The sequence below is a fragment of the Austrofundulus limnaeus genome, unplaced genomic scaffold, assembly GCF_001266775.1.
Source record: "Austrofundulus limnaeus strain Quisiro unplaced genomic scaffold, Austrofundulus_limnaeus-1.0 Scaffold844, whole genome shotgun sequence".
NCBI lineage: Eukaryota > Metazoa > Chordata > Actinopteri > Cyprinodontiformes > Rivulidae > Austrofundulus > Austrofundulus limnaeus.
The window spans coordinates 26,513-38,177 of NW_013953246.1; the positions used below are offsets into that span (position 1 = coordinate 26,513).

The 11,665-nt window shown below is 40.0% G+C and overlaps 1 protein-coding gene across 1 annotated transcript in view; it reads left to right on the forward strand.

Annotated features, from left to right (window-relative positions):
* abhd18 (abhydrolase domain containing 18) overlaps positions 1 to 11,665 on the forward strand; it is a 46,131-nt gene that overhangs the window by 20,805 nt on the left and 13,661 nt on the right. Inside the window, exons 3-6 of the mRNA XM_014029037.1 lie at positions 8,334 to 8,418; positions 8,487 to 8,587; positions 10,248 to 10,323; positions 11,119 to 11,203. Coding sequence (XP_013884491.1) covers positions 8,334 to 8,418; positions 8,487 to 8,587; positions 10,248 to 10,323; positions 11,119 to 11,203 — 347 coding nt within the window. The remainder of the gene's footprint in view (positions 1 to 8,333; positions 8,419 to 8,486; positions 8,588 to 10,247; positions 10,324 to 11,118; positions 11,204 to 11,665) is intronic.

An 11,665-nucleotide genomic window follows, 5' to 3' on the forward strand; every position in this document is an offset into this window, starting at 1 on the left:
AAACATGTATGTGTTCCGATCACTCTATCACAGAAAAATAAGAGTTGTAGAACTTATTGAAAACTCAAGACAGCCATAACATTATGTTTTTTTACAAGTGTATGTAAACTTTTGACCACAACTGTATGTGTGTGTTTGAATAAATGATGGTGCCGTATTAATGTAAATTTCTGTTAAAATGTTCTTTATGAAACAAAGTCCAGTTCATTGGTAGTAGTTCACAGCGCAGCGGTGCCACCTCCAATATGGCGGACGCACAGCCTCGTCACAGCAGCTGACCGACACAGTCAACGAGGCTTCTACGTATTCATTTCTATGCTTTTTACCACCATTCATGGATGTCCCCGAGTCAAAACTCAATGTAGAGCAATGGCAGCTGTGCGGCGCACGATAAGTCATGTGATGTCCAATCCAGTAATATAGATCAATGCAAGTACTTCTGTTTGAGTACTGAAGGCTGTAAAATTGCTGTAGGAAAGAAAACAGTTGTCTCTCCTGGAGCAGATGATGTCTGTGCAGAACTTTTTGTCCTTCCACCGAACTTTCTGATGATGATGGTGATGATGTCGTGTACATTTTCTAATCTTTTTCTCTTTAAACAAACTCTTCTTACTCTCACATTATTTATAGTACTAGTACAAATGATGCATCAAAACATTGGTGTCTGCCTCACCGCTGTAGGTCTGATGGTTTTTCTATCAGATCAACTCAGAATTCAGAGTTCAGCCAAGCTTTAATAGTCTTTGATTTTATTTCAGCTCCTAATTAGGGTTGGGCATTGTTTGAATTTGAACGATTCCGGTTCCCATCACCTAACCAAATCGTACACTTATATCCAGCCAGAAAATATTTTTCATCTTGTCCTGATGCATCTCAGTAATCCAGGTAGAAAAAATCAAAAAGAAAAAATCAGTAGGTCCTCTGGATGGTTCTTCTTTAGTGAAACGTTTCGTCTCTCTTCCAAGAGACTTCTTCAGTCTGATGAGTTTCAGGTGAACTCAGCCTACGTTTACACCAAACGTGTTGCGTGCCTCCAAAAATCTCAAAACGCACGCATCTTGATGCTGCTGTCCAGTGAGGACAGACACATTTGATGTGAAGGGGAGGAGCCTTTTTAACCGTAGTTTCGATAACTTACCAAACATGCCGACTTCCTCACTAATCGTCCTCCAGGTAAAGTCCCTTTTATTTCTATCAAAATAACGGACACTGGAATGATCATAAATGATCGGACTATCAGTTTTTCCTTCATTGTTTGTATGATCCGATTTCCCGGGCTTCCGGTATTTCTGGTTTGTCACTGAGCAGAGTCTCTCTGATTGGTTGATGCAACGTGTCGAGCAGCAAAAGTTCAGATTTTCCAACTCACGCGTCTGACACTTGGGAAGTGCCCATGACGTGTGCACCGCTTCGAACCGCACTGCTCAAAATGCGCCAGACGCACTGCTTGGCTTCTAGATGCCCCTAGATGCGCATCCACCATTGACTTTGCATGTAAACCAGACGCTCCTGATGCTCAAAACACGTTTGGTGTAAATGTACCATTATAAGCACTACCTCCACATGGTGGACAAACAGGTTAGTCACATGCAAAAGAGGGCCATCGAACATTAGAGCTAATCAAGCCTAATGTTAGGCGATGGTCCTCTTTTGCACGTGACTAAATAGAGCTAATCAAGCCTATTGTTAGGCGATGGRKCTCTTTRGCARGTGACTAAATAGAGCTAATCAAGCCTATTGTTAGGCGATGGRTCTCTTTTGCACGTGACTAAATAGAGCTAATCAAGCCTAATGTTAGGCGATGGCCCTCTTTTGCACGTGACTAAATAGAGCTAATCAAGCCTATTGTTAGGCGATGGCCCTCTTTTGCATGTGACTAAATAGAGCTAATCAAGCCTATTGTTAGGCGATGGTTCTCTTTTGCACGTGACTAAATAGAGCTAATCAAGCCTATTGTTAGGCGATGGCCCTCTTTTGCATGTGACTAACCTGTTTGTCCATGTGGAGGCAGTGCTTTTAAGGCTGAGTTCACCTGAAACTCATCAGACTGAAGAAGTCTCTTGGACGAGAGATGAAACGTTTCACTAAAGATGAACCCATCCAGAGGACCTACTTATTTTTTCTTTTTGATTTTTCATCTTGTTTTGAGATGATACTAAGCAAGAGCAGAATGTGTTTGATTATTAATCTTGTTAGTCTGGAAATGTTTTCCTCATTTCAAGTCTTACCAAGCCTAATTATCTTACTGCACTGGTACACACTACACATTACACTTCATTTGACAATTTGGTTCTGAACGGCATCTCAAAGTGTTCGGTGGCTCACCTAAGTTTTTTCTTCATTGGTGTTGGGCTTCTTCTTCTTCCAGTTGGCGGGCTGAGTATTGAAACTTAAGTATCCAAATTTAAAAGTACGAACGATTCTGGGAGAATTGAAACATTAGTTCCAGTTCCAGTCGATACTCTAGACTTGAAGCCCAACCCTCCTAATATTCTCTTTGTTTGAAGCTTTATTTATTAACTTGCCAGTCAGGGAGTGATAAACACAAATGTGTGGCTGAAGGATTTTGTTCTGAGTTTGTATTATTCCAGACTTGTTTTGGAGTTTTGGGCAGTGGCTGCACTCAAACCCCTTTTTAACATCAGGGATTTTATATTTTATTGCCTCATCTTGTTTTAAACACATAAAAACAGTTTTGCCATTAAAGCCTCACTCCTACTTCTCTATTGTCCATGAACCTTTCAGAAAACTGTTAGATGCACATCTGTGGCCGCCACAACCAAGTGAAGAAACACAAAAGTGTCTATAAGTTTGCCCCTTTAAAGATATTAAGTTAAATTTGTTCTGGTAGCATCATTGCTAACACATCCTCTGAGCACACATTATTATATGAAATCATACGTAACATCAGGCTCAAAGACTGATGGAAGCAGCAGTGGGTGATATGTGTTCCTACAGGGTCGACCTTTTCAGTGTGATGATTCCCCTCCACCTCTCTTCAGTTGTTAGCTGGTTGGGATAACAAGGCGGATAAATCTGTGCGATGTGTTTTCACAAGCGCACACGGGAAGTTGTGTCAGCGCCCCCATGCTGCTGTAACAAACAGCTGTGGGCCAAACACCACCACGGTGGCCATCGTCCCAGATAAAGACGGCAGTGAGTCACATGTAAACACCACGGGGACAGAAAAGCCCTGGGGCTGCAGAGACCAGAGAAAACATCAGCTGTAATCATAACACAAATATTTGTGTCCTGACCTGATGACAACAAGTTGGACCAATATCTTAGGGTGTAAGTTGAGAGCAGGTCTTACTGTTTTTATTTATTTTATTTTTTTAATTGGGGAAGAATTATATGAATATACAGCATACGTAAATATTAAATGTATATAAATATGTCAGATTTAAATCTTACCCTTTTATCTGTTAATGGTGCAACATCATAAAGACCAGACAAAAAGTGTTAAATAAAGTCCATGAAGTCTGACAGTTCTTCATGTATTGGTCTGTATTTAACTCACATCTTTTGAGTAAAGTCTGTAGTTTTAAAGTTAGGTTGAAACTTATGGCTCTGTCTTGATGGTGCTCAGTCGACCTGCTCAATCCTCAACATTTTTTCTGACTTGTGTTTCTACATAAACCTCTTGTTTCTGAATATTATTATAAATGCCTTTCAAACTACCGTTACTAGATTTTTATGTTTGATTTTATTTTTTAATGAGTACTTTTTAAACTAAGTGATTGTACCGTTTTAGAAAAAAACTGTTGTTTTGAATATAATGGCAGCAACACAAAAAAAAAAACTTGTTCCAAAGGCAACAAATGCAGCAAAACTAAGTAAATTCATAATCTCATCAACAGATTATTACCTCCGCCAAGGGAGGAGGTAATGTTTTCGGTTGCATATGTCTGTCGGTCGGTCGGTCGGTCGGTCGGTCGGTCGGTCGGTCGGTCGGTCGGTCGGTCGGTCGGTTGGTCGACAAAATTACTCACAAACTTATGGACGGATTTTCATGAAATTTTCACCACAATTGGGTATTGGCCAAAGGAACACACCATTAAATTTTGGTGATGATCCGGATCACGATCCGGACCCAGGAACGGCCAATCATCTTCAAGGAAGCTTCCAGTCACATCGAATCATTCGTAGACGGGTCAACCCCCCGACTGTAGACATCCAATGGGATTGCCTGAAGTGGTGTAGAAGACCAATCACAAAGGGGCATGGAAATAAAACTTCACACTGAATTGTTTTTAAATCGAAAAACTTACTGTTTGAAGTTACTTTAATGTAACAACAGATCATTTTCATAATATATCGGACTGCGCATCCTAACAATTTTGTATTTTGTGTTTACATTTTTGGAGTTTTTCCCCTCACCTGTATCGGAAAGGTAAGCTAGCTAACTCTCCACCCCCCGTTTAGGTCTGTTATCCAATAGATAACGCTAAGGTTTTCTTAAACAATTATGTTTATTTTATAGAGTTTTGCATGTAATTTATTATGTGTTTAGTCATTGTAAAGCACTTGTACACAAACACACATTTGACTAAAAATGTAATAAATCACATACAAAACAAACACACACACTCAAACACAAACATACGGCCTTGGTGGAGGTTTGCGCTCTCCGAGTGCTTCTAGTTATAATCTGTATCTCAAAGACTGAAAGTCAAAAGTTGAGTAGGTCCTCTGGATGGGTTCTTCTTTAGTGAAACGTTTTGTCTCTCCTCCTTCAGTCTGAGGAGTTTCAGGTGAACTCAGCCTTATAAGCTCCGCCTCCACATGGACAAATAGGTTTAACAAAGACCATCAAAACTGTTCACAAGTAAAAAAAAAATACCCTCATCTTAATGATTGTTAGGGCACTGAACGTCAACTATTGTTCAGAGTGCTGAGTCATACTTGCAATAACAGCATTGTAAAGGGCTCAGGATGGTCGATCACCAGCTGACTGGACAAAGTGCAGTCATGTGGTTGTTCAGTGTTTGTTTTTGCACAGACTTTTCATAGCCCTGAGATACACCATTCTGAGCTCCTGGGAAACCCCTCCCACTGCGGTATACATCACTGCACAGGGTTTCTTCCCACCAGAGTCTACAATGCCAAAAAATAAATAAAAAAATCCGAGACCCGTCACCCAACCTTATCTGTCCACAAATTTGTCCTGGTTAAAGCTGCAGAGTTTTTATCAGACCTCTTCCTCCGTGCACAATGTCTGTTTTATCTCCATCTTTTATCTCTTGTTTTATCTCCACGGGCTGCGGCCCATGGGTTAAGAATCTCTGGAATAGGCTACCAGAGTTTCCCCCACCAGCTAAGCATGAACACGGCTGCACAATGTAGACAAAAAGTACGCTTGAATACGGCTGCGATATATGCAAACAAGGGGCAAAGCCGAACACAGCCGCACAAACACAAAACAAAAGCAAAGTCAGACATGGCTACACTGTAGTGCTTGACGGTATGACCAAAATTTTGTATAACAGTATTTTCAACATTTACACCGGTTTCACGGTATATCACAGTATTTTTCTTTTCAAAATGTACAAACACTGTAATTGATTAATGATTAATTAACTAGTTAACTTTTTTCTTTTACTGTCCCTGTCTTTGTCTCTGTTTCCGTCCTCTAAACGTCTGTTCTCCTCCTCATGGTTGTAGACAGTAGTCATGCATTTTGGTCCAGTCATGAAGGAGGAGGGTTAAGAAAAGATTATTATCGGGTCTATTGTTTTATGTTATTTAATAAACGTTAACAGCACGACTCACCTTGCACACCAGTCAACTCAATTCCACTACAAAACTTCTTCCCCCCGGCTTTTCACATTAGAAGCACGTTAAAGTCTCCATGCGTCTCCACATCTCCATATTAACGTCGCGTGTTTAATCTAACCGTGCATGTGACTGAAGAGGTGTTTACTACATTCAGCGACAGCGAAAACGGGATGTTTTTATAACGTCAGCCAATATAAGCAGCGGAATTGCCACCCACTGCTACGGCTGCAACAATAACATTATCATGCTAATGCACATAGCAGTGCAGTGAGGAAGGGAAACAGTTCACTGGCGGCCACGACGAAACGTTCTGCACGTGCTCAGGCTATTTAAACCGGTATGTCGGTATTCAGAAAATTCATATCATAACAAAAATTAAAAAAACTGTATTCGGTACGAACCGATATACCGCCCAGCACTACATGTACTCAGATAAAGGCAAGCTGGACTCAGCTGGTTGATACACCAACACAAAAATAAGTCAGCATGGCTACTGTAAGAGTGAGCTTAAGGTGAATTAAGCTTCTCCCACATCTCTCATACACAAGGTTATGAGGAAAACTTTTACCAAGGTATTTCTCATTACTTGTTAATATCTTGACTGTGCGAAGTGAAAAGTGACACAATAAGTGAACGTTCAGACGAGTTCAAGTTGATTCATAAAAGACTATGCAATCATTTATTTACACAAATTAAACAGATCATAAGTTACACTTGATTGTGGTTATTCCTATAAGAAGCGTCAGAGTTAAATGAGATAAAACCCGCATCTGAATTTCAATTCACATCAACTCAGATTACTTATATAGAACAGTAAAACGTCAGTTCTGATGTTAACAACCAAACAATTTTACTGGCACTTTTAGCTTAAGTTTTGGCAAATTAAGAACAAGGAAAGGAGGAAAGTAAGATTAGTATGTTACTACGACTTTTACTTTTATCAAAGTGTGGGTCAACCGGAACTGCACGTCTTTTCTAAGCTCAGGTTCCACATAACACGTCACTCCGAACACATCAGCTTTACCTGGTGATGACTTCTTAAGGCACCCTCGGGGTAGGAGCTGGCTCGCCTCCGATCAGTCAGGGAACTGATGTCGGCTCGCTTACCGGTCATTGGCGAACAGGTGTTTTTCTAGGTAACTTTCGTCCATTTTAGTCCAAGCCAGAAAAATTCAAGCCATATCCGGTTCCTCCTTCAAAATAAAATCTCCCCTCGGGAGTTAAAAACGCACTTAGAGGATTTGAGCCTCGATTTGGAACCACCGGCAGGCGTGCCGGGTCCCTGGCTGTGAAGTCCTCCCTAATTAGCTCATGGGATCAGACTTTCAGCCAAAGCTGAGGTTTCTCCGGAGAGAATCCCAGCTGTTTTCCTAGGTTGGAATCAGGAAGAAGAGTGTGTTTCTCAAAGCCGTCCGGGTTAGTAAAAGAAACGGATGAACTTTGGTTCCGCCCTCAGGCTTAGAGATGAGTCAGAGTAGAAAGATAAAGATTTGCCAGCCGGCGCCAGCCCAAGGTTAAAATTCTGTGGTTGTTCAACAACATGATATGATAACCTCTTTTCAGCTTTCTTCTGATAGACTCTAAGAGAAATCACTGCAAAACATTTATGATGATTAATTAACATTTCTGTTTTATAATCGGCTTTGAACCATTCTGTCAGTCCAAATTAATGAAAGATTTTCTCAGGAAAAATCCACAATTATATTACTGTGTTCACAGTAAAATAAAAACAGTGATTTACATAAAAACACAATGAAAACACTAATGATTTTCTCTGTGATTTTTTATACCATTATAAATCTGTAAGGCACGATAAGAGAAAATAAGTGGTTCCACTTTTCCTGTGACAGTCATTATCATGATTTAACAAATGCATAAACAATCTTAGTTAAACAACAAATGAATCACGAACAGAAGAGATTGTTCTGTCCGTTATCTGATTAAGAGAACTGAGGGGTTCTCTTCCATGGCTAGAATGACCTGTCATGGCCTAAATAGAGTTCAGTTTGTGACAGAGTTCCTGTCCTCTCGTCAGGCCTGTCCGAGGCCTGCTTCGAGGCAGTAAATCTTGTTTCTTCACTCGAGGTAACCCCTACACTACACTAACGCAAAACATAAGCAAGTTCAAATGTGGCTGCAATGTACCCAAGCTGAACATAATTGCTCACTCACGCAACAAACAAAATTAGTCTAGTTTGTGAAAACACAAACACTTCGAGCCAATAAGGAAACCTGTTGCGACTAGCGAATGCGTTACTGCCAGGTCAGTAGCAATAAATGTGGGTGAATTGTTTGTATTTCAGTTAATACATTTAGAAGAATAAAAATTATGTTCATAAACATTATGTCAACAAAACAATGTTGACATTGACCAGTTATAGTTGTCATCAGCTGTGTTGACTGTTGGCAGCATTGCCTGGATCCCCTTCAGTAATTTGTCTTACACTTTACAAATGTTTCCAAGGCTTTTTCCTCATACAAGTGTTTGCTGTTGTGTAGTTTCTAAAGAGAATGAGATCCACACTGATGCATTCACTCTGCTTTGTGTTTCGTAGGATTTTTGAGTTCCGTAAGTTCATTGGAGACAGAGAGAAGTGCAAGACTCTGGTGTCCGAAGACTACCCGGTTTACATAAACAAGGTCTGACGTGTTCTTAAAGAAGCTCTTTCTTCCTTCTTGGCCTGATGTTTCCTCTGCTCTGTTTTCAGACTGAAGAGCTCGCCGATTGTCTCATCCACGATGGGTTCTTCATCTCTCCTCTGGAGCACCTGGTGCCAGGGATCCTGCCCCCTGAAGCGGTCAAAGCCAGGTACGTGGGCCTTTAAAACAAAACCCTGATCCATCGTTTCACAGCTTTCCCTACTTTCAGTGTGACATCCACTCACCCGCTCTTTATTAGGGGGGAAGTGTATTAAAATACACGCTTACATTGAATTTACTGGGTTCTCAAAACAATATGTTTTGTGGACTGTACTGCTGACGTAACCAACCTAAAACCAGTAGGTTGAAAATGTATACAAAATTTATTTTCCCAGTAGTTTTTCCACAAAAAATGACTTATTCATAGAGAGAATTTTAGCTGTACAATCCACAAAATTAACATTTAGTACTACTAGAAAACAATTCTGTGTGGACTTTGCATTTGTAGTAAACTACTCAATATTGTTAGATTATTCTTGTACAAAAACTACTGGAAAATATATTTACGGTACTTACTATTTAATGAATATTTAGTTCCTTTGCAAAAACTACCTATAGTTACCTACCTACTATAAATATATTTATCTGGAGGGAAAATGCCCAAAAGGTGGCTCAGTTGGTAGAGCTGTTGCTTCTCATCAAGAAGGTCGCCGGTTCAAATCCCGGCCTGGGGACCTTTCTGGGTAGAGTTTGCATGTTCTCTCCGTGCATGCGTGGGTTCTCTCCGGGTACTCCGGCTTCCTCCCACAGACCAAAAACATGACTGTTAGGTTACTTGATAACTCTAAATTGTCGCTAGGTGTGAGTGAGAGAGTGAGTGGTTGTTTGTCTCGTTTGTCTCTATGTGTGTCTGTGATGGACTGAGACCTGTCCAGGGTGTACCCCGCCCCTCACACTGTGACTGCTGGATATGGGTGCCAGTGACCTCCATGGATGGAGGGAAAACTTACCCATATAGAGATATTTATTTCAGCCGTTCAGTCCACAAAATTACTACCTTTGGATCTCAGTGATGTGTGTTTAATGATAGGGTTTATGATCTATTGTGCCAAGTCCGAAATGTCTACACTGCAAAAACTGTCCATCTTACCAAGTCTTATATCCAGCCAAAAAGTCTTTTTGATCTTGAGACTGATTTACTAAACAAGAACTGATTATGTAAGAATAATAATCTTGTTTTCAGAATGTGTAAGATTATTTGTCATGTTAGTCTGAAAATTTGACTCAAATTAAGTCAAAAATTTCTGCCAATGAAGTAAGAAAATTTTACTTGGTAAGATTCTTGAAATACGAAAAAATTGAGTCAAATCAAGTATTTCAAGAATCTTACTAAGTAAAATTTTTGGTTGACAGGTAAAGCTGTGTGTCATCGGCATAACAGTGGAAACGGACACCAAACTTGTGGAAAATGTGACCAAGAGGAAAGAGGTAAGTAATGAAGAGAAGAGGTCCAAGCACAAAACCTTGGGGCACGCCAGAGGAGACAGGGGATGACTCAGAGTGGAAGGATTTAATCTGGATTAATTGAGTGCGGTCAGAAAAATAAGATTTGAACCAGTTAAACGCAGTACCTGAGATGCCAATAGATGTGAGTCTGTTGAGGAGAATAGAATGAGAGATTGTATCAAAAGCAGCACTTCGATCATGGAGGATGAGGATAGACAGGAGACCAGAGTCGGCAGCAAGGAGAAGATCATTGCTGATTTTTATGAGGGTGGCTTCTGTTGTTCCTGTTGTTCTTCCTGATGTTTGGGGCTTTGTGTGTTCAGGTTCCAGTTCATTGTTCCTAAGAAGTGGCAGAAGAACAGACCAGTGTGCATCCAGTTAGCTGGAACAGGAGACCATGTAAGATTTTTAATTCTGTTTACATTTTGACATCACCATTATCTGAAAATTACTACGTTATTCTGCAAAGCAGATCTAACACACACTGCCCGGTCAAAAACAAGTGTCCACCTGTGATGTGACTTTTAAAAAAAGACTTTCTACTTAACTGTCTTCACAAAGAGGAGCTAAATCCCTTCATTAAGCTCTAAAATTCACAGGCCAGTTTTTATTCTTTCTTCCCTGTTGTACCTGCTTACCTTATGGATTTTCAGCAATTTATTGTGCTTTTTCTCTCTATCATTGTACTCTGTTTTATTATCCTAGTTTTTTTATTTTCTCTGTAGAACTCTGTCTTTTGTATTGAACCACAATAGAAATAAGTGTTCTCACTTTCTTGTGTCATCCAAGTACTAAAGATGGATGTACTATGTGTGTATGTACATGCAATATTATTGTTAAATACAATCGATCAATGTTCAGGAATCAATGTAGGTCAAACATTTTGTTGAATTAGAGTTTAAAGTGGGTAAATGTTAATAAAAATGAGATAAACAACATTCAGACAGTGAGATGGAGGAGGAAGGCTGTGGAGACCTCTGAAGAGGGAGCAGGCTGGAGGTGATGCTGGGTTTAGAAATCCTGTTTTCACCTGGACTTTCAGACTTTAAGACAAAAACACGACACTGATAAAAACAGGTATGTAGAGTAGAAACCAGTAAAGTTTTGTCTTGTTTTGGACTCAGACACCACCAAACAGCAGAAACCAGCACACATCACTCAGATAAAAACTGTTTGTACTTCTGTGTTTTTTAGTTTTTCTGGCGGCGGCGGACCCTCATGGCCCGGCCCATGATCAAAGAGGCAGGAATGGCTTCACTGCTGCTGGAGAATCCTTATTATATCCTTTGTTCTTCATCCTCTCTTGGATTTATTTTATTCTACTTTTATTTTCTTCTGCTGAAACTAAAGTTTAACTTTGTTCTGGTAGAACCAGAGGGACTTAATTTACTTAATTCTGTGATGTCCCTTCATGGGATCAATAAAGTATTGTTCGTTCGTTCGTTCATTCATTCGTTCATTCGTTCATTCATTCATTCATTCATTCATTCATTCATTCATTCATTCATTCATTCGTTCATTCATTCATTCGTTCGTTCGTTTGTTCGTCCGTCCATTCATAAAAAGAGACAGGATGATGTTTGAGTTCTTCACTGAGAAGATGAACAAAGCTAAATACTATGATCAGTCCTTCATGTGTATCCGGTGTGTACTGTGTGTATCTGGTGTGTATTTCTGGTGTGTACTGTGTGTATATGGTGTGTACTGTGTGTATCTGGTGTGTACTGTGTGTATCTGGTGT